At 38.8% G+C, this 27577-nt stretch overlaps 1 protein-coding gene and 3 pseudogenes across 6 annotated transcripts in view; 1 reads left to right on the top strand and 3 right to left on the bottom strand.

Moving 5' to 3' along the window:
* Positions 1-27577, top strand: part of TRIT1 (tRNA isopentenyltransferase 1) — a 44920-nt gene that overhangs the window by 599 nt on the left and 16744 nt on the right. For 2 of the 3 annotated variants that reach the window (XM_079113496.1, XM_079113495.1), the window contains exon 2: positions 25622-25764. In XM_079113496.1, coding sequence (XP_078969622.1) covers positions 25622-25764 — 143 coding nt within the window. Of the gene's footprint in view, positions 1-22171; positions 22834-25621; positions 25765-27577 lie in introns of those variants that run through there. The other variant, XM_079113497.1, reaches the window with a different exon arrangement.
* Positions 1506-3117, bottom strand: LOC306645781 (small ribosomal subunit protein eS10-like; annotated as a pseudogene). The gene has a single exon. The product of its transcript is annotated as a small ribosomal subunit protein eS10-like (transcript).
* Positions 14339-21977, bottom strand: LOC306653812 (plasma protease C1 inhibitor-like; annotated as a pseudogene). Its single transcript has 3 exons — positions 21955-21977; positions 21714-21784; positions 14339-21450 (listed from the first exon to the last, which is right to left on the bottom strand). The product of its transcript is annotated as a plasma protease C1 inhibitor-like (transcript).
* LOC306645789 (large ribosomal subunit protein eL29-like) lies at positions 22841-25613 on the bottom strand (annotated as a pseudogene). The gene has a single exon. The product of its transcript is annotated as a large ribosomal subunit protein eL29-like (transcript).

Genomic DNA, 27577 nt, shown 5'->3' with positions numbered 1-27577 from the left:
GAAAAAATTAGATGACACCTGTGAGTGTCTCCTGGTATAGTGGAACAAGGCAGGCAGAAGACCTGGATTCTAGTATAGAATCTGCATTGGCCACGTGACTTCTAATTAACAATGTCCTTTATTTGGACCATATAGTGTGGAGGAAATGTCATCCATTTCACAAGGTGGAAGTGTTTAGTAAATGAGATCATGAACGTTTGAATGAGGAACAGGATGGCCTGCCCTGAAGAAGTCCACTTATGCGGTAAATGTTTGCTGAAGTCCATGTTGACTGAGCCGGCTTGAGGGGTCTTGCCCTCTTCTTTGACCTGGGAGGCACAGAAGGGGTATCTTGCTCATTTCATGTGGGAGCATTTGTGCTTGATTGGAAGTAGGTGACATTTTGGGTGAATGCTGTGAAGGAATTATAATTATTTGTTCAAGAGAATTTACAGTTGTGAGTGTTCACAGTAATTGAGAGGTTGAACATGAAGTGCTTGTCACTGAACCTACCCTCTGATGAGTACTTAATCAGGAAGGGCAATTCTTTGCCCCACTTCACTAAAAGCCCCTTAGCATGGGTTCTACCTTATTAGTTCATTTGGGGTGACAAGACCACCAGCACACAAGAAATGAAAGAATAATTCAACAAACTTTTGCAATTGACTTTGTGCCAGTTTTGGGAGACAGAATTTAGCTAAAATTCCAGCCCTGTCTTTTCCAAGTTATGCAACTTTAACCTAAATTCCTTGTGCTTTTGTTTCTTCTGTAAAGTAGGAAAATAGTAACATAACATTATTGTGATGATTAAATGAGATAAAGTATGTGAAGCACTTAATATACTATATAGTACAAAGTATGAACTAAAAATATGGTAGCTACTGCTTTCTGCACCATCTTATTGCAGAGACAAGGCCATGATCCCTGTACTTAAGGTGTTTAGTCTGTATATATATGAAATAGGGTTAGAGCTAATAAGTGTTTGAACAGAGATATTTATGGTGCTTTGCAAGGTGGACAGGATTGGGATACGTGAGATGCAAGTGCTAGACTGATGATAAACTACTAAATATTATAGAATTTACAAGAGGGGAGAAATCATTGAAGACTAGCATAGTCATGGAAAGCTCTCTAAAAGTGAGTTTGAGAAATAGGTCAAGTTTGGATAGGTAAGAAAGAAGAAAAGACATATCAAAGGAAGGAATACAAGAGTTAAAAGGTGAGGGCTGGAGGTATAGCTCAGTGGTAGAGCACTTGCCTAGCACATGTGAGGCACTGGGTTCAATCCTCAGCACCACATAAAAATAAATAAATAAAATGAGGGTAAGGTGTCCATCTATAACTAAAAAAAAAAAAGAAAAGAAAAGAAAAGAAAAAAGTTCAAATGTGAAATGGTCATATGGCATATGTAGTAAAAAGATGTGTTAAATAGCTAGGTATCATAGATATTATGGAGTGAGATGAGTAACATGATGAAGGCAGAGTGTGAGGAGTGTGTGTGAGCAGCAATATATGTGTTGAAAATTCAAGTATGATGTTAATAATAGATCTATGACTTAATACTTTGGAGACTTGATTAATATGGACTTTAGTAAAGATGGAGTTATACTAATGATATCTAAGGACCATTCCAATTTTTTTTTTTTCTGGCTACAAGTTTATTCAAAACAAAATAATTCTGTCCAACTTCACTGAGGCAGCTGACCATGTCCACTACCAAATCCTCCTCTAAACTGGAATTTGGTTGCTGACCCAGCCCCAGCCTCGGCTTTCTTGTCAGCACCAGGGGGCACAGCACTCTCTCTGTAGGTGTCTCTGTCAGCTTCCCCTCTTGTGAGCCTTGCAGGTCACTCGCCCTCCAGACCTTTGGGCTGAGGCCTGCCAGTTTCTGGTCGGCCATGGTGTAGAGTGGCAAGCACAATCCCAGGTGGCGGAGATACTGGATGCCCTTGTTGGTCAGGTACCAGTAGAAATGTCTCCATGCAAACCGTTCCTTCATATAGCCTCAAAACTTGAGAAACTGCATGCCCTTCATATGTAAAGGTTGGGCACATTCTTATCTGCCAGCTCTGGGTGCTTGGGCATGTGGACATCCTTCTTGGCTACCATTACTCCCTCCTTAAAAAGGGATTCATAAATGGCAATCCGATTCTTCTTGGGCATCAACATTGTGGAGGCTTCAGGGTCCGAGGATGAGTCTGGAAAGCCCATTCCAATTCTTATATTCTATACTTTCTATATTCTGAGTTGGTGTGATGTTAGTGGGGATGGAAGAGAAAAGAAAAATATGTTTTGAATATTGAAAAGTAATATTATTTTACTAGTATCAGTTGGTTACTGATTGAGAAAGGAAGAGAATAATGGGTACAGTGTGATTGAGGATTCAGATTGGGTGCCTGAGAGTATGGTGAACTTGGAAATCAGGAAGATTTTGCAGGGTACAGTGGGAATGGCAGTAGGACATCTAAGGGGAAGTCTGGTTAGTGGATATTTGGAGAATGCTCTAGAAAAAACCCACTACAGGACTCTTGCACTTGTTATCTCTGCCTGGTGGAACCTCTGCTCTTACTTCACAGTGTGGCTTTTTCCCCCTTCAGGTCTTTTCTCAGGTGTCATCCCTCCTATGCCACCAGTATTCTCTGTCAAAAATGTTCTTACCAAATGTGGTGGTGCATGCCTATAATCCCAGCAGTTTAGGAGGCTGAGACAGGAGGATTGCAGGTTTCAGACCAGCTTCAATTTAGTAAGCAGTTTAGTAAGGCTCTAAGCAACTTAGTGAAACCCAGACTCAAAATAGAAAAATAAAAATAAAAAGCCTGGGGATGTGGCTCAGTGGTTAAGTGCCTCTGGGTTCAATCCCTAGTACCAAAAAGGGGGTAAAGTGTTCTCAATAAATTTTACCTCTATTTTGTTTTTTTGGTACTGGGGGTTGAACCAAGTGGCTTTCTACCTCTGAGTGTTATCCCCAGCCCTTTGTATTTTATTTTTTAATTTTGCAGTACTGGGAATTGAACCCAGGGGCATGCTACCATTGAGATATATATAGAGATATGTATGTATATATGTGTATATGTGTGTGTGTGTGTGTGTGTGTGTATGTGTGTGTGTGTGTGTATCTCCCCAACCCTTTTTATTTTTATTTTGAGACAGGGTCTTGCTAAGTTGCTGAGACTGGCCTCAAGCTTGCCATCCTCCTGCCTCAGCCAGCCGAGTAGCTAGAATTACAGGTGTGTACTACTGTGGCCAGCTTTACATCTATTTTAAAGTAATTTATTGGGTTATGGTAATGAGGGTTGGGTATAACTCTGTAATAGCTACTGCATACTCAGAAATGTTTCTTTACTCACAACTGTGTACCTAAAGTAAAGTTGCTAGAGGCCTTGCTCACTGTAGAATAGGACATGTCGGTGGAATACTTTATGCCTATATCGTGGTGATGATATGGTAGATGTTTAATATTTGCTGAAATATTTTATTAAAAGGGTACATCTTAATTTTAATACGTTCATGTTCTTCCTATGGTTGTACCTGGAATATGAGAGTTAAATTTCTTTTATCCTTGAGATGCCATGAGGATTAATTAATATATGAGAAACAGTGAAGACTGTTAACTTTCAGAATTGGTTATAAGTTGTGTTTAATTTTGATTATACCTTGGATATTCATAAAATTTTCTTTTGATCCCTACTAAAATTTTTTGCCTTTATTTTTACTTTTAAGTTTAAATAATGGAAATGACCTATCTATGTGCTATTCTTTATGGGTATGCACAATTCCTCATTTCTGTCATTGCTCACCATCCTGCCCTAACTACTTGTTAGAGTAGTGCTGCTCTGCTTGTTTTTCAGCCAATGAAATTATATGCTGCTTTTTAGTACTTGAGGTTCATTTGGAATAAATTTGGCAAGTGTGAACAAAATGCCATTCTTGTGTGTGTGTGTGTGTGTGTGTGTATGTGTGTGTGTGACAGGGTCTTGTTCTCAGCTGCCCTTGTTTATAAGATGATTGCCTTAATATTTCTTTAGAATCATAGTAGGCAATATTTTTGCCTTGGCTCTCAGAAATAATTTAGAAAACTCAAGGGGAGGAAAAGATGACTATTATACTAATCCAAAAGAAAAGACTATTATAGGGCTGGGGTTGTGGCTCAGTGGTAGAGTGCTTGCCTAGCATGTGTGAGGCACAGTTTTAGATTCTCAGTACCATATATAAATAAATAAATGTCCACTGACAATCAAAATAAAAAGACATAATTAGCTACTTACAAGACCAAGAATGGGAATTAATTATTTTTTTCTGGTCTGGGGATTGAACCTTGGGCCTCAAGCATGGTATGCAACTACTGTACCATTGAGCTATATTCCCAGCATAAAGATCAGGGATTTAGGACTGGGGTTGTGGCTCATTGGTAATGCGCTTGCCTCGCATGTGTGAGGCACTAGGTTCAATCCTCAGCACCACATAAAAATAAATAAATAAAATAAAGGCATTGTGTCCATCTACAACTAAAAAATACTTTTTAAAAATCAGGGATTTAAAAAATTAGAAGTGAAATCATTTTTATATAGGAGATGCTACAGAAATACAAACAATAATCTTATTATGGCCTTCTGCCTAATTAAGACTAATGTGACAGTTAAAAAGGTCTAATGGGGCATGGTGGCACAGGCCTGTAATCCCAGCAGTTTGGGAGGCTGAGGCTGGAGGATCACAAATTCAAGGCCAACCTCACCAGTTTAGCTGGACTTAATCTGCAGCACCACAAAAACAAATAAACAGGGCTGGGATCATAGGTCAGTGGTGGAGCGCTGGGCACTGGGTTTGATTCTCAGCACCACATATAAATAAATATGTAAATAAATAAAGGACCATTGACAAGTAAAAAAAATAAAAACCTGAGCAAAACAAAACACAAAAGGGTCTACTTTCCACATTAAGCAAAAGGCAAGAGGAAAGTGTACAGTGCATGTGCGTAGGACTTTACCGGGAAAGGCGGTCTGGAAGGAAAAACTTAAGGAAATATTATTGAACTTTGAATATTAAGGTAATTGGATTAATGGTACAATGCAGATACACCATGAAAATATGCTACATGAAATACACCAGTCACAAGAGGACAAATATTGTATGAAGGCAGTGAAAAGTACTTGCTTTTGTAAATACTGAATAAGTAAGTACTTTAGGTATTGAGGTAGCTCTATGAGGTAAAACCACAATACAGTTGTTAAGGGTCTAGAGCAGTAATTTTGTCTTGGAGCCAGAAATACAAAGACTTGCATCTATAGCCACCTAGCATCTGAAGGTCCTGCCTGGCCTTTGGCTTCTCATTATTCTTATGCATGTGATTTGTGGAATGGAGCGTCAAAATTGCTTTCTGAGGGATTACATGATTAGGGATTCTGTTGGGTTCTACTTTGGATTTCTGCATGACAGAACTGATAAGTGGGAAACCTTTGTGCTTAATTTTCTGTTTTTTCCAAACCCTGATTGTTTTACAAATTATAGGAACATGAATATTTTCATTCAGTAGTGAGAGTCTGAATTCAAGTAGAGACTGGTAATACAATCCCTGTTTTCCAGGATGGAAAAACTGAGGTACAGAAAGATTAAAGAGCTGACCAGAGATCATACTGTAAAAGACTCGCACACCTGGGAATTGGATCTGGGTCTTCTGACTCATTTGTAGAGTCTGATATACTGCAGGAAGATGATACTGGAGGTCTTCTTTTCAGTCTGAGTCATCTCCTTGGCATGTAAATTCAAGGTACAATGCTTTGCCTTCAGTGACTGGATGAAACATTGTACTGAGAAACTTGAAGGCACTTGCCAAACATGTATAATGACTGCCTGGAAATACTATCAACTATATGCTAAGAGAAAGTAAACAAAGTGTTCTATTTGGGTTTATAGAGAGGAAGTATCTCTGATGCTTTAACTGTGGAGAAGCAGTCAGACATAGGAGCACAGTTAGTTCCCTTTGTGTTTGCCTAAACCTATAAGAGGAGGAGCAAATGATTTTTGGCAGTCTGACTAGTAAGCAGGGTATGTGTCATCTAATAGATGTGGAACTCTGTGTTCTTTTGTCTGCTTTGGGACATAGTTTAGGAATAGTGTTTTGTACTAAAGGACTGTCTGTCTGATAGTGCTCAAGGGAGTTGGGATGCATGGAGGAGGGAGGTGAAAGGAGAGATGGGATGGAGGAACACAGTAGTTTAATAGGACATGAAATAAAAAGTGCAAAGACCTATTGGCCAGGAGAGATGGGTCCTATCCAGAGGCTTTTGGCACAATTGACAGAGGGAGTGTTTTTAAAGGACTGAGACTGACAAGAGGCTAAGTGGAAAATCTGAAAGTTTTTGACTCTTTTTACTATATATGTATGAATGATGATTTTCTAGGTCCTTTGATTCACCTCTATTGTAAGTGAATTTAGTTTTTCTTTGACTACAGTGTTAAACTGGGTAAGCAGCTAAGGGGAGAACTCTGAAGTCGAACCTTCCATGTTGTATAAGGAAAGGGAAGTGACTATTGGACAAATGGGAAAACACAGAAGAGCACAAACAAGGCTTGCAAATTCAGATTCCTTTGCTGAGTTGCTGCCCTGATGCTTTAGTGCCTGGGGTAGGATGTTGAAGCAACTTTGCTTCCAAAAGAAATATACATTTGAAAGGTTAAAGTTACTTGTGACATATAAGGAATTCATGTATGTGCTGTAGTGTGATATAAATGAATTGGGTTCTTATGTCATCTGTTGAATTCTTGAGATACATTTCAATCAGAACATTATTCTGCTTGCCACTATGCTTCTGAGCAGGTGCCTCACTGCTCCATCCCATTGTGGAAGACAGAGGTGAAGCACTACTGCACAATAATAATAATACTGAAGGTGGGGTGTGGTGGCATATGTCTGTAATCCTGGCCTTTCAGGAGACTAACGCAGGAGGATTGCAAGTTCAAGGCCAGCCTTAGCAATTTACTGAGATCTCAGCATGTCTCCAACTAAAAATTAAAACAAAACAAAACAAAACAATGGGGATGTATCTCAGTGGTAAAGCACCTCTGGGTTCAATTCCCATTATCAAAAAAAAAAAAAAAAAAAGAAAGAAAGAAAAGAATAATGAAAATAATAACAAGAATAACATACATATTAGGCAATGTTCTGAAAGTTTGACATATGTTACACATATTTTTTGGTACCAGGAATTGAATCCAGGGGCACATAACCACTGAGCCACATCCCCAGCACTTTTTAAAATATTTTATTTAGAGACAGGGTCTCACAGAGTTGCTTAGGGCCTCACTAAATTGCTGAGGCTGGCTTTGAACTTGTGATCCTCCTGCCTCAGCCTCCCAAACTTCTGGGATTACAGGCATGTGCCACTGTGCCCGGCTGTTAAGCATTTTAATATCCTTACCACAACCTTTTGAGATAGGCACTATTACTATTCATCCTACCCAAAATTACTTTCTTGAATTCTTACCTTGTGCTGTTCTGTATTTTCCCTCCAGCTCCTCCTGTTTATTTATATATTTGTCTTCCACTCCATTCTTTTCCTCTGTAGCACTTTGTATATTTTATCAGGCACAGAAGAAAGAAGAATATTCCTGACAAAAATAATAGCATGAACAAAGTGAAGGAATGGAAAAGTGCATGTTCTTTTATGTGTTTTCAAGGAATGGCCAGCAACTATTTAGAACAGAGAATACTTGAGAGACAATCATAGGAGGTGAAACTAAAAATACAGGTCCTGGTCACAGATTGTGAGGGCCTTAAGAGCTATGCCATGAAGTTTGGGGTTTTAAACAGGGAAGCAATAATAAATCTATTTTATGAAGTAACTCCAGTGTCTGGGTAGAGATGGGTTAAAGAAAGTTAAACAGTTTAGGATTCTTTTACATTAGCCTAGATGAGAGGGGCTGGGGTTGGGCTCTGGCTGGAGAGAAGAGGTAACCATTTTGACATTTTCAAGACAGAACCAATAGTTATCGAATTGGAATCATTTGGGGGGGGGGAAGATAAGAACAAAGCCTTTTTTGTGTTTGAAAAAAAATGAGACATACTTATTGAAAATAATTTCCAAATAACACTGAAAAGTACAAAGAAAATATAGTCTCAGCATCCAGGAGTAACCATTCTCTGTCCTGCCCCCTCCCACCCCCCATGCTGAGATTGACCCCAGTGGCTCTTTACCTCTACTAAAGGTACTAGCCCCTTTTAAAAATAATATTTTATTTATTGTTGTTTTTTTGGTACTGGGATGGAACCCAGGGATCCTTAACTACTGAGCCATATCCCAAGCCCTTTGTATTTTTTATTTTGAGATAGGGTCTTGGCAAAGTTACTGAGACTTGCCTTTAACTTCTGATCCTCCTGCCTCAGCCTCCAGAATCCATGGGATTACAAGCATGCCACCACTTTCAGTTTACACACTGTTCTTAGTCTGCTATTTTTCCTTTTAATAATATTATGGATTTTTTGTTGATGTATATGACTCTATATTAGCAGTCTCAATCTGGAGCAGTTTTGCCCTACAAGGAAGATTTGGCAATTGCTGGAAACAGTTTTGGTTGCAATAACTGAGGAGGTGGATTCCTGCCTCTAGTGGGTAAAGGCAAAAGACATTGCTAAACATCCTCCTAGGCATAAGACCGCCCCCGACAACAAAGGATTATCTGTCTCAAAATAGCAATAGTACTGAGGTTGAGAAACAACGTTCTACATTATTACTAGTTTTAAAAATTTTGAAGTAACTGTAGATTTACACAAGAGTTTTAAAGATAGTACACAGAGTTCTTGTGTATGCTTTATCCAGCTATTAACATCTTACATTATCATGGTACAGTTATAAAAACTAGGAAATTGACATAGATATGATACTATTAACTAAACTGTAGACTTGGATTTTACCAGTTTTCCATTAATGGCCTTTTCTGTTATGAATCCAGTTTGGGTTCCCATACTGTATTTAGTCATCATGTACCCTTAGTTTTCTCCAATCTGGGGCAGTATTTTAGCTTTTCCTTGTCTTTCACATCCTTGATACATTTTTTTTTTTTTTTTTTCTGGTGCTGGGGATTGAACCCTGTGGACATTCTACCACTGAGTTACACCCCCAACCCTTTTTATTTTTGAGAAAGGGTCTCACTAAGTTGTCTAGACTGACCTTAAACTTGAGGTCTTCCTGTCTCAGCCTCCTGAGTATCTGGGATTGTGGGTATGTGCCTCAGTCTTGCTTTCCTTGATACATTTGAAGGGCACTGGTCAGCTCTCTTTTAGAATGTCCTTTAGTTTGGGTTTTCGTTTCTCAGGATTTAGATAGGCATTATAGATTTGGGGAAAATAAAGACGTTAAGTACCTTTCTCATTGCATCGTATCTCACTGCATGGTATCATTAAAGCTTATTACTGGTGATGCTAGCCTTGATCATTTGGTTAAGGTTGTGTCTGTCTGCCAGGTTTCTCCTCTGTAAACTCATATTTTTTTTCCCTTTGCATGCTATTTTGCCTTTCCATTTTCATAATATGATAGTATTCAGTCATGTTTACTAGAAATGACTTGCCAAGTTTATTCCACACGGAATGGGAGAATTAAGCCTCACCTGAAGGAAGGAATATAAAGAATTTGTGGACATGTTACAAACACCACAGTAATAATATGTATTTCAGGGGAGATACTTAGAGGTTATGCAGGTATCCCATTTCTCAAGTTTCTCTCACTGATTTTAGCATTAACCAGTGAATCCTGTTGCAATTGCTGTAGTAATTTTCCTCATTCCTTCTCATTAGAATTGCAATTCTTTACAGAAGACTTGCCCTGTTGGGTGTGGTGGAGTACGCCTGTAATCCCAAATCCCAGTGACTCTGAAGGCTGAGGCAGGAAGAGTGCAAGTTTGATGCCAGCCTCAGCAATTTAGCAAGACCTACCTCAAAATAAAAAATAAAAAGGACTGCAGATATGGCTCAGTAGGAGGTGCCTCTGGGTTCAGTCCCCAGAACCAAAAAAAAAAAAGACTTGTCCTTTCTTCTCCATTGATTTATACCATTTACTTAACATATCATTATGGATATTTATTGTATTATTTGATTTATACTCTAGTACTATGTTAAAAAATACATGAGATAAATTTTTTGGTGCTGCTGAGAATCAAACGCCGGTCCTTAGGCAAGTTCTCAACCAGCAAGCTACCCCACCCCCACCCCCCAGCCTGTTGTTTTTATTGCTTGCGTGCGCGCTCTCTCTCCCTCTCTCCCTCCCTCTCTCTCTCCCTCCCTCCCTCTCCCTCTCCCTCTCCCCCTCCCTCTCCCCCCCCCCCCCCCCTCTCTCTCTCTCTCTCTCTCTCTCTCTCTCTCTCTCTCTCTCTCTCTCTCTCTTTTCTAAACTTGTTCCACCTTGCTTGCTTTCTGGCACTATATTTCTTGTTCCTCAGTTGGAAGAATTAAGAAATATATGTGTATACACTAATTCATGTATACACACATATCTGTATTTATTTCTGTATCTATCTATATATAAAAGTAAGCATTAATTTGTATCATTATCTCTCACACTAATCCCAGAACAACAGGGTTAATTCTAGGTTTCGCTCTTTGCTTATTTGTGCCTTCTTTCTTTGAGAGTGTGAAATCTGGCTTTTGTTTTATATATTTACTTATTTATGTAACCTGAAAAATAGTTTCAATGGTTACTTCTGTGAGAAACGAATATTCACCAGAGTACAGTGTGTACCGTTTTTGTTTTTAGCCTTATAGTATCTAGAAATAACATTGTTTTACAAAGTTACTTAGGTCAGCTCCTTTTGTCCCCCCTCACCCCCATCAGTGAAGTTATGTCTGACATTTTTAGTACAGTTAGATTCATTTGTTGCAGTTTGTAGTCTATCTTCAGTTTTCCAGACATTCCTATTATTTTAAAATTTGTATACAAGGAAAGTGCACTCTTTGTTGTGTAAGTTTTTTTTCCCTTCAACCCTGGGGTTTGAACCCAGTGGTGCTATACCATGGAGCTCTATACTCCCAGTCCTTTTTAAATTGTTTTGAATCACGGTCTCACTAAGCTGTCTAAATTGGCCTCAAATTTGTGGTCCTCATGCCTCATCCTTCCAAGTAACTGAGATTGCAGGTGAGCACCACCACGACCAGTTCTACACAGTTTTATTTTATTTTGTGTGTGTATGTGTGTGTGTGTGTGTGTGTGTGTGTGTGTGTGTGTGTGTGTGTTTGGTAAATGCTGGAAATTGAACCTAGGGTTTTATGCATGCCAGGCAAGCTCCCTATCACTGAGCTATATCCCAGCCCCAGAGGATGTATTTATTTTATATTATTTTGCTTATTGAGGTTAAATTCCATGTAACATTAATCCTTTTAATATGAACAATTCAGTGGCATAATCACAGCATTATACAGCCAATACTTCTATCTGATTGCAAGGCATTTTCCTCATCTTGAAAAGAAAATTCCATACCCATTAAACAGTTATTTCCATTTCTGCTTTCCCTCTGTTCCCAACAACTACCAGTCTTCTTTTTTTCTCTGTATATTATTTAATCTGCGTATTACATTTTAGTGGGATCATACAATATATAATCTTTTGTATCTGACTTCTTTAACTTACATTAATTGTAGCATGTAATCAATACTTTATTCCTTTTATGGTTGAATAATTATGTGTAGAACACAATTTGTCCCTTTCTTGATGGACGTTAGCACTTTTCAGTTGTTGTAAATGTGCTGCTGGTTTGGAATGTGGCTCAGTTGAAGAGTACTTGCCTAGCATATGCAAGGCCCTGGTTTCAATCCCCAGCACCACAAAACAAGCAAAAAAGGGCTGCTATGAGCATATGTATGTCTGAATTTGTTTGATTACTTATTTTCAGTTTTTTTTTTTTTCCCCTTTAATTACTTTGGCTATCTACCTAGGAGAGGAATTGCTGGATCACATAATTCTGTGTTTAACGTTGAGGAACTGCTGTTTTCCACAGTGGCTACCCCATTTTACATTTCCGCCAACAGTATATTAGGGTACGGTATCTCCACATCTTCTTCAACACTTTAAAAAAAAAAATTATAGTCAGCCTAGTGGGTATTATGGTTGATTTTCATTTCCATGATGATTAATTATGGTGTGTTTGTTGGCCATTTTTATCTTCTTTGGAAAAATACCTATTCAAGTCCTTTGTTCTGTTTTTAAATTGGGTGGTTTGTCTTTACATTTTGATACATATTAACATACTACTTTTAAGAAAGTTTGTTCCTGCAGGTGTTTCCCCTCACTCTTATAATTTGGTAATGTACCCATCTTTTTCATTCTTGTCAATCTGATAAACAAGTAGATTTCTTTCTTTCTCTCTTTCTCTCTCTCTCTCTCTCTCTCTCTCTCTCTCTCTCTTTTTCTGTGCTAGGAACCGAACCCTGGGAAATTTTGCTGCTGAGCCACATCCTCACCCCTTTAAAAATATTTTTTTTTGGTTCCCTGGAAATTGAACCCAGAGGTGCTTAGCCACTGGGCCACATCCCCAGCCCTTTTTAAAAAATTTTATTTTATTTTATTTTATTTTATTTAGAGACAGGGTCTCACTGAGTTGCTTGGGGCCTCACTAAGTTGCTGAGGCTTGCCTTGAACTCTTGATCCTCCTGCCTCAGCCTCCTGAGCTGCTAGGATTACAGGTGTGTGCCACTGCACCTGGCCCTTTTTAAATTTTTATTTTGAGACAGGGTCTCAGTAGTTGCTGAGTGCCTTGCTAAGTTACTGAGGTTGGCTTTGAACTTGTGATCCTGTTTCAACCTTTCAAGCTGTTGAGGTTTATAGGTGTGTGCCACTGTGCCTTAAATTTATGTGTTCTTTTTTTTTAAATATTTTTTACTTGTTGATGGACCTTTATTTTATTTATTTATTTTTATGTGGTGCTGAGACTCGAACCCAGTGCTTCATACATGCTAGGCAAGGGCTGTACCACTGAGCTACAACCCCAGCCCTTAAATTTATACATTATTGCATGCTTTTTTAGTTTTAATATTGGTTGATTGATTTTTGTGGTACTGGGGATTGAATTCAGGGCACTCTACCATTGAGCTATATTCCCAGTTCTTTTTATTTTGAGAGTTTCACTAAATTGCTCAGGCTAGTCTCAAACTTGTTATCCTCCTTCCTCACCCTCTGGAGCAGCTGGGATTACAGGTGTGTGCCACAGTGCCCAGTTTAACATTCTTTTATAAAGAATTCATGTCTGAAGTCTATAATCCTTTGAGCTATTGGAATTTACAGATTGAATAAAGAAGTCATGGATTCTTTAGTGTCAATGAGCATATATTGAGGTCTTCCTTGCCTTATGTGCCTGTTGCTCTTGTCTTGGAGTGCCCTACACATACTTGTAGGTAATTGGAGATAAGTTTGAGGTCCTGAATTGTCGAGGCTTAGGTCTGGATTCCTCTGGTTAGCTACCTAGTCAGTTTCCTTGTCTTTCATGTGCTCACTCGCACATTCTCCCCACCCCTGTTCTTATTTACATCTCATTGCCTAGCACAGTATTTCTAACAGTGGTTCTGAACCCTTGCTACCCATTAGAATTACCCAGAGAGTGTTAAAAACACTGATACATAAGCTTATAGCAGTCATTAAATATCTATTGATAAGCATTATGTCAATCTTCAGGTGTAAGTATTCTCTCCAAATTCATTCTGTCTTTAAGGTCTTCATTCAGCCTGGTAGACATTTTTATTTACTGGAATAACAGGATTTTAGTCTCAACTTTGCTACTCTGTACACATATACACATATATACACACACACACACACACACACACATATATATATAAAACCTCTCTGGTTATATATATATATAAACTTGAACAAATCATTGACTTTCTTGGGGACTTGATTAGTTTCCTCTTTGGATTTGTTAGGATGAGGAAACTCAATGGATAAAATCAGGGACTGTGGATAGTATTTGTCCCACATAGCCCCTTACAACTATGGTGTTTTTTTGTTCGTTTGTTTGTTTTGTTGTTTTGTTTTGTTTTGTTTTGTTTTGTTTTTTGCAGTACTAGTGATTGAAGCCAGGGGCACCCTACCACTGGAGCTACATCCCCAGTTCTTTTTTTTAAATTTTGAGACAGGGTCTCACTAAGTTGAACAGACTGGTTTTGAATTTGCAATCCTCCTGGTATAGTCTCCCAAGTAACTGCCACCATGTCCAGTTTAGTATTTCATGGTTCTTTTCTTCAAACCCTACCTAGCCAAGGCTGTCACCCCCAGGAGCCAAAGATTAAGTAATTTTTGTAATGTTTATCATCTGCTTGGCACTGTTCTAAACATTTTACATGTATTAACTCTGATCCTTGTAATCAAATTTTCTGTATCTGTATCATAGTCACATGGCATTGTCTGTGTGTGTGTTTTTCACCTTCTCTCAAGCTTGCTCTTGAGAACCTAGAAAGGGTTCAACTTGTCCTCTTTGGTTTCTGAAATTTTGTTTCACTTTAGTATGAATTCATTACTTTAAGCAAAGAAACAGACCATGGTCAAAGGTGAGTAAAAATTCTTCTGGAAAGAGGCGGCAGAAACAATTTGGGGTATAGGCAGAATATCCAGGATTGAGTGTGTTCTTTACTACCAGCCAATTATATATGGCCAGGGCACTCTCTGAACCACAGCCTTCTGAAGTGTAGAGCAGCAAGTGACTGAACTGGATGGGTGACCTCTGAATTTCCTTAAAGCTGTACTTCTCCAGTGTTTGCATGCAGATTTCTAAGCAGCCACTACAGAGTTTCTCATGTTTTATCTTAAAAGTATGTGCCAATGTTGTATTCTCTGCCTTAATCTGTTTATATATATTTTGATGTAAAATTGATTCAAAAAAAGTTTTTCCCACTTTGTAAAGTGGTCTGGAAGAGTGCATCACATATATTATGCACTTCTCAGTTTGAAAAGTATGCCCTTATATGATTCTGGCCCCTTTTCTCTTAAAGACACAGCTATAAAAAAACATGATCTACACTATGAATTCCAAACCATTCCTCTCACCACATGGATTGAACATCACACCGACTGAACAGGTCAGGTAGAGATTCTTCTGCTTTCTGAGCATCTTACTCTATCCAGTTTATTCAACATGTTTGCAGTAGAATTTTTGCTGAGCAAAACTAAAAGGTGTAATTGCCATGATGTTCCTGCAGCTGATTCATTCTTTCTAACCAAATAAAGTTGTAAGTTAAAACAAAAAAAGTTTTCCTTTTAAGAAAGCAAAGTTAGCTAAGAGATCAACTTTTTCCCTACTCTTCAGCTTCTCTTTTTAATTGAATTTGATTAAATTTCTTTAGAGGAATTTTTTCTCTTTCACCCACCTATGCCCAAACATTTTTTCCCCTGAAACTTAGACTATTAGAACTAGAAGTAATGTTGGATATGAAAAACTGGAGATTCCAGGAGAGAGAGTGATTTCCCAAAGTCATAAAGCTGATTTGTATGGAACAGGAACTAGCAATAGGGTGGGAAAAGAACACTGAGATCAGAAGACATGTATTCACAGCTTACCACTAACTACCTGTGTGACTTTGGGTAGGTTTCCTAATGTATCTGAGTTTCAATGAGGATAGAGTCTAGCAGTCTATGCTTCATACATGGAGTAGTCATTGAGTATTTTTTCTTAGATGTTCTAGATGCTGGGATTAGAGGTACGTGTATAATTTCTTCCCTTAGAATTTGTAGTCTAGTGGGGAAGATAGAACTATTGTAAAGTTGTATACAGAAAGTTCCATGATATAGGAAACTGCAGGGTGCTGTAGGAACAGAGGATAGCATAGATAGGGAGACATTGGGGAGAGATCTTAAGAGACAGCTTTCATAATTATAGAAGTGATGCTAATGAGTTTAGGGCTGGATGGGATCTGATTTTCATTTTAGAAAGATGCAGTGTGGACATAAGTTGAAGAGGTTATACCCTAAAAGTAGGAAAATCAGTGAGGAAACTGGGAGAATAATCTATTTGAGAAATTGTGAAGATTCCAGTTGATGTAATGACAATGGGAAATGAGATGGTGACTTTGAGATAATGTATGGTATTAGGAACTAGTATGGACACAGGTTGTGACAAAGGAAAATACGGGAAGAAAAAGTCAGAGATACTAAGAGTACTTCAAAATGTTTGGTTATCTAGGTGGTTTACCTAAGTACGGACAAGAAGACAATAAATTCAGTTTTGAAAACTTTAGGTTTCAGGTGCCTGTTTGAGGTGATGATGATGATGACGTGGTGGTGAAGATGATAATGTTAGCAGCTAACATTGGCTGCTTCTAGGGGAAGGCCCTATTCCATATGCTTTGCATATATTAATCATTTAATCATCACAATAAAACTTTGAGGTTAGAGTTAAGATTATCTCAATGTGTAAATGAGGGATCTTGTCATTGGTATTTCTACTGATTACATGATCTCAGAAGACTGAGCTAACTTCTCAACCTCCCACTTTCTGGTATGTTATCTCAGTTTTATAGCTTTGAAGACTGCTCTTTTAAACTTCTAACTTGGTGATATGTCTGCTAACCCTGTAAGACTGAGAGTGAGCTTGACTATTACACAGAGAAGTAATTTCCAAATGTTACATAGCTATTAAGTGGTGCAGCTAGGACATAAATCTTGGCAGTCCAGCTCCAGAGATCATACTATACACCTTTCACTGATGATGGCAATGTCCAGTTGAACATACAGGTCTGGCATCACAAAAGATAACTAGATTGTGGATGTGGATTTCAGCAGTTATCAGCACAAAAATGGTTGTAGAAACCATAAGTGTCAACCTAGATGTAGGTGGATGCCATAAAGACTGCCATTTCTCAATATTGTTCCTATGACAGTCATTACTAGTAGATTAGTGATTGGCCTCAGTAAAAGAGACTGAGGGAGGTCTAGTGAAATAAGAAACCCTCAAGACAATGGTGCCATTGAAGCCCCAGGACAGTGATTTATGAAGGCAAGAGAGCTCAAAGTTATCACGTTATACTTCTTTTTCTATTATTTGTTTTGAAAACTTGGTAGACAAATGTTAAATTTGGTGGTCAGGGTTCATTACTGATTTCATTGAGTGAGATATCCATGGAAAGATAGGGTACAGTAAGCAGAGAAGGTGAATGATTATATTGATCCATAAATCCAAGGATGTGGTTTTCAAGGGGTGTAATCCATAGAGGCAAGAAAGTGATTGAAGGACTTTAGGATCTAATTTGAAATGGGCAGGAAATGAAGTCAAAAAGGGGAAGATGACTTGGAGTAAAGGAACCAAATTAGGGGGCAGCCTTTCTTTTTGCTTGTGAACAGGGGCTGTTGAGGCATCACAGCTGGTGCTTGGAGCTCTAGGTTCTGCCCTGAGCCCAAAACACTGTTGATTACTATACTCATTAGGTTATAGCATGGCAGCCCTGAAGGGTTGGAACCTTAAATAGGTGACATCTTTGTGGTTGTACACCTAACATTTTGGGGAAATCTCTCCAAAGTGAAATTTCATTAGATAGGACTTCTCAGTTCAGGGCTATTGACATTTTGGGGTCAGATAATTTTTGAAGAGGTGGGGGTTGTTGCATTGTAGGATGCTTAGCAGCATCCTTGGCCTCTACCTACTAGATGCTGGTAGCACTCCCACTCCCACAATTGTGGGACCCAAGCCAAAAATGTTTCCATATATTACCAAATGCACATTGGTAGACAGAATCACTTCCAGTTGAGAACCACCACTCCTAAATTCTCCTGGTTTTCCTGGTGAGAGATTTCTCTCACCTTCATTAGCTCCTCTGGGTACTTGAGCTCTGTTATTTGAAGAGTTAACATTATTTCAGCCTTGTGGGCTTTCCCCATAATTTTTTTAGTCTTGAAATAAACCCTTGACATAGGGTTTATTTCCCTTTAGTACTCATTTCAGTGCCTAGAACATTAAATGTTTAATGGTTATGATATTTAGAGTAGACTGCACAAACTTTAATATCTCTTATAAACTTTTATATCACCCTCATTTATTTCACTTATTTGTGTCTCTTGCCAGCTTAGACTCCTTAAAGACAAGAGCTCTTTCTTAATCTTCTTTGCATGCCTTACATCTTACAGAGTACCTTGCACATTATGGACTCAGTAAATGTTTGCTGAGATACGTCAATTCTGTTAGATAGTGGGACTAGGTGAGTTAAACCACTAAATTTTCAGAATATTTCAGTGATCAGGCCTCACAAAGAAACCAGGTCCTTTAATATAGTCAAAATATAATTGTGCAGAGCAAAGCATTTATTCATAGTAATTTCTTTTATTTATTTATTTACTGGTACCAGGAATTGAACCCAGGGGCATTTATCAACTGAACCAAAGCCCTATCCCTTTTAATTTTTTATTTTTGAGACAGTGTCTCACTACATTGCTTAGGGCCTTGCTCAATTGCTAAGACTGACTTTGAACTTGTGATCCTCCTGTCTCAGCCTCCTGAGTCACTTGGGACCACACCCAGTTTATTCACAGTCATTTCTGTGAACACAAATCATAGGTGTCCTCTGGGAGAGGGGGATATAGAATAGTGGCATGCCTTTGAAAAATAACACAAATCCTTTTAGCTTTTCCCAGCGCCCAGGCTGACCATTTTATAGGAAGAACACTGAAATTATAATTAAAGTTGTATATTAGGGGACATGTGAGGCATTCAGCTACAAACTAGGCTGACTGGGTAGAATAGTATTCTAGGCAGGTAATAAAATTCCAAGCATGAGTGTGATATTTACACTATTAGTATTACCTAAACCTGGGCCAAATGTGACATTTACAAAACTAATTGGTTTCCAGCTTTGTTTAGATATTTATCTTTCATGCAAATGTATATAATGTTGCTGTATTTTTGCTTTTTTTAACTTTGCAGTATGATTTGAGTTAATACCTATTAAAATGCATAATTTATAACTATAGCTCAATAAATTATCAAAAGGTGAAAATACCTGTGTAAGCACACTCACTTTAAGAACTAAACATTACTAGCTCTAATAATTTCAAAAATTTTATTTCATAACTAATATGCACAGGTTTTGCCTTGTGCCTAAAAGCTATCATCTAGCTCTTTTATTGTGATTAACTATACATAGGGATGGAGGTAGATTATGCTTGGTGGTAGAGTGTGTGCTTAGCATGTGTGAGGCCCAGGGTTCAATTCCCAATACACACACACACACACACACAAAGGTAAAAATGTATACATAAACTAAAATTTACCACTTTAACCATCAGGTACATTCACATTTATGTATGACCACCAGTACCTTCCATTTCCAATATTTTTTCATTTTCCCAAACTGAAACTCTGTACCTATTAAACCCTATTAAATAATAATCTCCATTTTCTCTTTTCTCTAGACCCTGCTAACCATCACCTGACTTTGTCTCAATGAATTTGACCATTATATGTACCTCATATAAGTGGAACCATATTTTTGGTTCCTCATATAATTGTGTATTTTTGTTACTGGTTTATTTCACTTAGTAATAATGACTTTGAAGTTCAGTGGTGTTGTAGCATGCATCATAATTTTCTGTCCTTTTTAAGGCTGAATAATATTCCAGTATATGGATGTATACCACACTTTATTATCCATTTATCTGTTGATGGATGTTTGGGTTACTTCTACCTTTTGACTGTTGTGAATAATGCTGTTATAAAAATGTATGTGTGGGCTGTGGTATGTAGCTCTGTGGTAGAGTGCTTCCTTAGCATGCTAAAAATCCTGAGTTCAATCCCCATACAGGGTATGGGGGTGGGGAGATGTATAAATATTTGTTCAACATTCTGTTTTCAGTTCTTTTGAACTTATACCAGAAGAATTACTATATGCTGTGTCATATGGTAATTTTATTTTTTGTATTTTGAGGAACTGCCATATTATTTTTCATAGTGACTGTACTATTTTTTTATGGTCTTTTGTTTTGGTACCAGGGATAGAACCCAGGGGTACTTAACTACTGATCTACATTCCCGGCCCTTTTTATTTATTAGTTTTTATTTTAGACAGGGTCTCATTAAGTTGCCGAGGACCTTGCTAAGTTGCTGACAGGGCTGGCCTCCAATTTGCAATTCTCTGGTCTTAGCATCCTGAGTCTCTGGGATTATAGGTGTGTGCCTCCACACCCTGCTCTGCTAGGTTTTATTGTAGCCTGGCGAATTTGAACTAGAAAAAGTTGAGAAAAAAAAAAAAAAAGTGGTTTGGAGAGCATGACAGAGCCAGGGGGATGGACTGATGGATGTAGGTCCCTTTTCCAGACCCTGAGGAAGCCTTTAGGTGGAGGGGAGGATCCCTGATGGGCAAGTCCAGGAAGAAGGCAGCAGAGCTGTAACTGGGAGAGCTAAGGGTTAGGTGGTAGGACTTCCCTTAACCTAGACCCCTGCAGGTCTTAGTCCCTGACTCCCTGACTACAGGGAGCTTATGTTGCTGATTCCCAGAACGGGAAGAGGAAGGACTGCGGCACCTCAAAGACCAGCCAGCCAGTTGTGGATCACAGATGGCAGAGGCCATAGCGGCGTCTATATACCTGTCTCCATCAGCTCCAGCATGGTCTGGTGTTGCGTTGTTGTACACCTGAAGATCTCAGCCTTCTGTCAGCCTGCACAGGGAAAGATCATAAGTAAAGTCAAAGAATTATAGTTTTCTCCATGATTGACAGTGTGTTCTGGCTGCTGTTTACTTTTATGAAGGCCTTAAGGAAAGTGAAAGGAACTTACATAACTCCTGCTTCCTCATGATGAGTTTCAAAGACAGTGGGACTGAGAGACTGCTCCATGTCTTGGAGATGGTGTTTCAGCTTCTGGGGCACCAGGTTCTCAAAACTCAGGTTGTGGGAGAGCCGCTTCTAACCCATCTGGCCTTTGGTATCAGGTCAGTGAAATGGACTACAGGATACTTCTTGCTACTCTTTATGAGCACTTTTATTACAGGTTTTGAAGTGAAAGGACTCCTATTTTTTGATCTTTTTTTTCCCTTCTACTTAGCACTCAGGTAGGCAGCATTGAGGACAAGGCTGGTGTCTGCAGGCAGACTGCCTAGCAGCTAACTGATCTTGTGGTTGGTGTTCTCAACCATCCAGGTGTGGACAGCTCCAAGTTGGCATCACTTTCCTTGTTGAGGAATTAGTCTCCATCTGTTGCCATACAGGCCCTGAGAGGTGTTCACAGAAGTATCTTTTATGGCCTGGTCTGGGCTATAGAAGAGTGGAGAGACTGAGGTGATACCTTTGAACATGAAGGCCTTCAGGGCCTGTTGGACACAGGCAATATCCTTGGAGTAGGAGAGGATGCTCTCCAGGCTTCTCTTGGTGCTGTCCCCAGCCCCAGGGAGCACCTGGGTAAGGAGGCTTATGATGTTGAATGGAAAAAAGGCTGTGTTGGTCTCAGCCTTTATCATCTCTGAGAAGGCATGGTAGAGCTTAAGGGAGAAATCTGTCAACGCTCCCCTCAATATGCATTCTGCTTAATGACTATCCAAATCAGAACAGTGTTCTGGGCCTGGGGCAGCAGGCCCTGTAGTGGGTTGGATAGAAACCGTGGGAGCCAAGTAGTTGGTTGAGTGTGTTGGTTGAGTGAAAGACTAAGTGGTGGATTCGTCAGTGGTACTAGCTGTTATTTAGGTCATTGAGTTGTTTGCCAAATTGGTTGTTGGCCAGGTAGGGGACTTCATGATGTGTTGAATGGATATCTCCCTCCAAAATACTTTTTTCCTTTCTTCTTACCTGCTTTCTGGATCCCCAGAGTTGTGGCTGGTGGTGTTTGAATTTGAGGTGGCTTTATTTCCAGCCAGCAGCTACAGCAGAAGGATCAGCAGGATCAGCCTAGATACCATCTGGTCATTGACGTCGACTACAACCTGCTGAGCCAGCCAACATTGGAATCTGCCCATAGGGAGCTAGCCCAGAGCCTAGAAGCTCAGGAGGCCTCCGCCCTATTCTGAGAGCTACACCATTTTTAAATTACCAAGGATTCTGATTTCTCTGCATTCTTGTCAATATTTATTATTTGTTTTTTTCCTCCCCCACCCACTTTTTATGTCTTGTGGTGCTGGAGATTAAACCAAGCTTTGCTCATGTTATATAAGCACTCTACCACTGAGCTACACTTCCAACCCTGTTTGTTTATCTGATAGCCATTGTGATGAGTGTGAAGCACATCTAATAAGACTTTTTTTGGGGTGGGGTGGGTACTGGGGATTAAACCCAGAGGTGCTTACCATTGAGCCACATCCTTAGCTGATTTTATATTTTATTTTGAGACAGGGTTTCCCTAAGTTATTTAGGGCTTCACTAAGTTGCTGAGGCTGGCTTTGAACTTGCAGTCCTCCTGCTTCAGCCTCCCATATCACTGGGATTACAGGCATGCTCTGCTATGCCTGGCTAAACTCATCATTTTAAGAACCTTTAGAAGATATACCTAAAGGCAAATCACAGGATGACAGTTTATTTCATTCTTTTGGGACTCTGATAGAATGTGCTACAGAGATTTTTATAGTTAGTTTACCATTTTGGAGAGTTGGGTAATTGAACATTTGTAACTGTGCATTTCCTTAACATTAATCTCAGTGTGAAAATGAGAATCCTTTCAACTGTAACATTCTTACCAGCATTTAGAAATCCTCTATTGGCAAAATCGAGTTGTTGCTGTGTAAGCTCTTTAACATTGGATCATGTGGAAGTCTGAGCTACAACAGAGCCAAGGACTGTGGGAGAACAGAGAGAGGGAGAACACAGTTAACTTTTTTCCTGTTTTCGTTTTCTTAATTTGCACAGTGAAAGACACTGGTGTATAATACATCCTATAATGCTTTATAGTGACAGAAGGAGATCTTTCTCGTTCAAGGTAGGCAGAAAACAATATCCTATGATTTAAGAGTTCATCAATATTCATATGTAAGAATGCAGTTTTGTTGGCAAGCATAGTTTAAATGAGATAAAAAAAAATAGCTAATACTTCCCCTGTGGCTGGTTGCTTTTTGTTTGTTTGTTTTTCTGTGTGCCATTTTACTGATTCACAATTTTATTTATTTGAAGATAGCTTATATCCTTGCTAGTTAAATAACCTTAGTAACTAAGAGTGCAGAGGCTTCAGAGTGTTAAATAATGACACTAAAATTATCTCCCTTTCTCCTGGTATTATCATGATAGTAGTAATGGAGTGAGTGATAATAATGTAGCTAGTTAATGTAATAACCCTCTCATAGTGCTTACCATAGTACCAGGCAAAAACTAAGTGCATTTTACATGCATTAACTTATTTAATTCTCACAACAATCCTATGAGATAGATATTATTATCTCCATTTTACTAATGAAGGATTGAGATGCAAAGAGGTTAGTAACTGAGTACTCCAGGAACAAATAACTAGTAAGTGGCAGAGCTGGGAATTGATCTGAGGCAGCCTGGCGCCAGGGTTCTTCCTCCTAACCATAACACTGTACTATACTTATTTGACACCCATTTAAGTAAAGGGAAACGTGAGATAAAAAATGCTTTTAACATCTTTGTGGGCTCTATGGAACTTATTATTTGTTCGTTCAGTGCTCCACGTAGAATCAGTGATTACAGAGAGAACATTTAATCCCAAAGCATTCATTCCTATTTTCAAACTAGTATTTTCAGATCTGTTCTCCATCAGAGACCTTGCATTTAGACAAAGTACATTTGAACTTTTTAGTTGAATTGGCAGATCAAGAGCTTACAGACAGGATATTGCCTTTGAGTATTTAGACTGTATGCACTGACCCCCTGAAGCAGTAATTTGGATAGATCACAGTGTTTCCACAAGAGTGCAGTAGTATTAGGGGTTCTGACTTCAAAGTGTATACATGTATATTTTATATGTATCTTTGTAGATAGGCCACTTCTCCACAAAATGGGACCAATCTTATACAAATTCCAAAAACCTTTTAGAGCCATTTAAATCGAAGAAATACATAAGCATTCTGAAATTAGAATTATGAACAATGCAAAATGTTACCTTTCTGGAGACTTGTTGTAAATAGAATAAGACAACCTGCTCGATCCCCCACCCCACCACATACCAGGATTGAACCCCTCAGGGGCACTTAACCCCTGAACCACATCTCTAACCCTTTCCATGTTTTATTTTGAGATAGGTTCTCACTAAATTGCTCAGGGCCTCTCTAAGTTGTTGAGGCTGGCTTTGAACTTGGCAGTCCTCCTGCCTCAGCCTCCTGAGCTGGTGGGATTACAGGCATGAGCCACCACTCCTGGCAACCCACTCATTTTTAAATGTTTAAAGTTCAGGCCTAGAGAACTTCTTTTTTTTTTTTTTTTTTGTACCAGGGATTGAACCCAGGGGTGCTTAAACACTAAGTCATATCCCCAGTTCTTTTTTTTATTTTTTATTTTTTTTTTCCTGCCTCAGGATTTATTTATACAAACAGCACAGGAGGACACCAGTCCCCATAGACAGGGGCTCAGGGGTCACACCAGTCCTTCTGTCCTCATATTCACAGTGGTTTTTACTACAGAGTCTTCACAGGGACCTGGGCACCCTTGGAGGCCTGGGCACCCTTGGGGGCAGGATCAGTAGCCGGAGGCAGAGCCAATGTTGATACTGGAGCTGGAGTTGCACCCTGGGTCTTGGCTTGGGCTTTGGCCTTTGGCTGACAGAGCCTGTGCTCCCTGGCCATGTGGGCACAAGCACGCTTCCCGTGTTTGGGATGGGCAAGCAAGGCAAGGCGATCAAGCTTGAGGCTGGCACCCTTCAGCATCTTGGGCTTAACCTCCTTAGTCTTTACTAGGGCCTTGACAGCCTCAGCACGTGCACTCATGACTTTGTCATTGTTTGCCTGCGTCTTTTTCAGGCCCTTCTTGTTCTTCTTGGCAAAAGGCATATTTCTCAGGAACTTAAGAGATTCATATGTTTGTGATCGGGGTTTCTTGATGCTATTTCTGTGCTATTTTTGGGATTGGTTGTGCAAGGTGTGGTTCTTGGACTTGGCCATGTCTGTACCATAAGCCGCTGCTCCCGGACCGGTTGAGATCGGAAGAGCCAGTTCTTTTATATTTTATTTTGAGACAGGGTCTTGCTAAGTTGCTTTGGGCCTTACTAAGTTGCTGAGGCTTTGAACTCACAATCCTTTTGTCTCAGCCTCCCAAGCAGCTGGCTTACAGGCATGTGTCACCACACCCAGCTGGAGAACCTTTTTTTTTTTTTCTTTGATGGTCGAAAATTTTAATTACTTTTAACCTTATGAAATTAAAATGAAATACTTAAATCCTATGTAGACACATTACAATTTCATATCACGTTCTTGGGTTCCTATCAGCTTCCCAACTCAGTAAATCTCAGCTCTTGTACCCAAGGAGAACCTCTTTTTAATCTTGCAGAATTACTTTATACTTGGTCACTAATTTACATTCCCTTCTTACCTTTAAGTCTAAACTAATGACTACTATTTGATAAGAAAGCCAATGCTGTTTTCTTTTTTCTTTGATTTAGGCTTTGTGGTCTGACTGTGCTCTTAGATACAGGGTTGACCTGGTACTTTGGGTCAGTCAACTGTTTGACTGGAGGGAGGAATAGATCACTATTTCTACCCATCAAATTGTGCATTTTATGAAGGCAGATGACTTTCTCACATTAATTTTCTTTCCCTTAGGTCTATGAAGGGCTAGACATCATCACCAACAAGGTTTCTGCCCAAGAGCAGAGAATCTGTCAGCACCACATGATCAGCTTTGTGGATCCTCTTGTGACCAATTACACAGTGGTGGACTTCAGGAACAAAGCAACTGCTCTGATATCCTTAAGGAAAGATAGCAACTAGCTTGTGGGTGCAAAGAAGCCTAAGCTAAGAAAGAGCTTTTGTTTTAGTGGCAGTTTCTTCCAAGCAGGGGCACCTAAGATGTAACTACCAATAGTTAGTGTTGCTTTCCGATGTGTATGGATTGAAAGATAAAATGCTGTTGCTACTCAGAGTCTCATTCTTAGACCATACCACTTGGAAATGGTTAGAAATGCTGAATCTTGGGTTTTATTCTAGACTTTACTATATTAGAATCCACATTATAACAAGAGGTCCAGATGACCCTCAATAAAGAATTAGTACATTAAAATTTGAGAAAAATTGTTTTAATTACAAGAACACTGATTTAGCAATCAGAAAATGTATATTCTAGTCCTAAAACTACCTCTTTTGACTGTGCGAATTTTATTGGGTGAAGTTAACTTAACTCCAGTTAGCTTCAGTTTTTGCATCTCCTTTAAGTGGGGTTACAAAATTAATTTATAAGTATAATGAGGTGACAGTTAAAATTTCAAAGGATTATTGAGTAGGGGAGGATTGGAAAAAATAGTTCTGGATGACTAAGAAAATTTTGAAAAAAATAAAAGACTATATTTTAAAATCAAGACTGCTTTTAACATTTGAACTGCCAGATATTGTATTAAAAAGTCATAACAATTATAATAGCATGGAATTTGTATAGTACTAGATAAATTTTATGCCACAGAACAAAAAACCTATTTGCAAATTCAAATAAATGTATTGTCTTATATTCATTTGAATCTATTTGAATAGAGAAATAATGAGATAGTTAATACTTGTTCCTGGAAGTTAATTGTTTTGGAAAAAAAAATAAAGTCAGGTCCTAGCTGGGCATGGTGGCACACACCTATCATCCCAGCTACTTCGGAGGCTAAGGCAGGAGGATTGCCAAGTTCAAGGCTAGTATGGGCAATTTAGCTAGACCTTATCTCAAAAGGAAGGGCTAGGGTAGCTCAGTCGTAAGATGCCATGGGTTCAATCCCCAGTACTGGAAAATTGTAAATACTTGAATAAACAGATAAATAAATAAGACTGGGGACATAGCTCAGTGCTAGGGCACCCATGAATTCAGTCCCCAGTACCACAAAACAAACAAGGGAAGGTCTTCATTATATGTGATGTTTTACGTGTAACAATAAATTCCAGATAAATTTTAAAGTTAAATGTAGATATTTATTTTTATTTTTTTGTGGTGCTGGGGATTGAACCCAGGGCTTTGTGTAGGCAAGGCAAGCAGTCTACAAAAGGAGCTATATCCCCAGCCTAAATGTAGATATTTATAAGGAAACTCTGAAACAAATGGGAGTATATACAATTGGTTTGAGTAGTTATGTGATATCAGAGTAGGGAAGGGCTTTGTTGATATATTAAAAAGAAAATAACTAGATTTGAATGTGATTTAAACCTTTGTATTAATGAGAATGTATATCAACCAGAACATGAGGTATATGCCCTAGAAAAACTCTTGCCGAGTTTATCAAGAGGTATTTGGTAAATTTTATTAGAACAGTATTGCATTTAATAGGAAAAGTCATAAACACCCAAATTTCCATTTAAAGAAGAATGTATAAAATTTGCTTAATTACATGAGCTAAGTACTTTTTAATAGTGACAGTTAATAAATTATAGCTGTATATGTCAATCAATATGGAAAAATCTCAGAAACAATATAAATGTGGAAATTTCAGAAGGGCACATGTCTCTTTATGTCATTGCATGATACCCTAAAAGTAACAAAATAAGCAAATTAACCAATACATACAAATCAGTGATACATACATACCAGTA

This window comes from Sciurus vulgaris (genome assembly GCF_902686455.1).
Source record: "Sciurus vulgaris genome assembly, chromosome: 1".
NCBI lineage: Eukaryota > Metazoa > Chordata > Mammalia > Rodentia > Sciuridae > Sciurus > Sciurus vulgaris.
The sequence above is the reverse complement of the archived record's forward strand: the minus strand, read 5'-3'. Positions and strand labels throughout refer to the sequence as shown.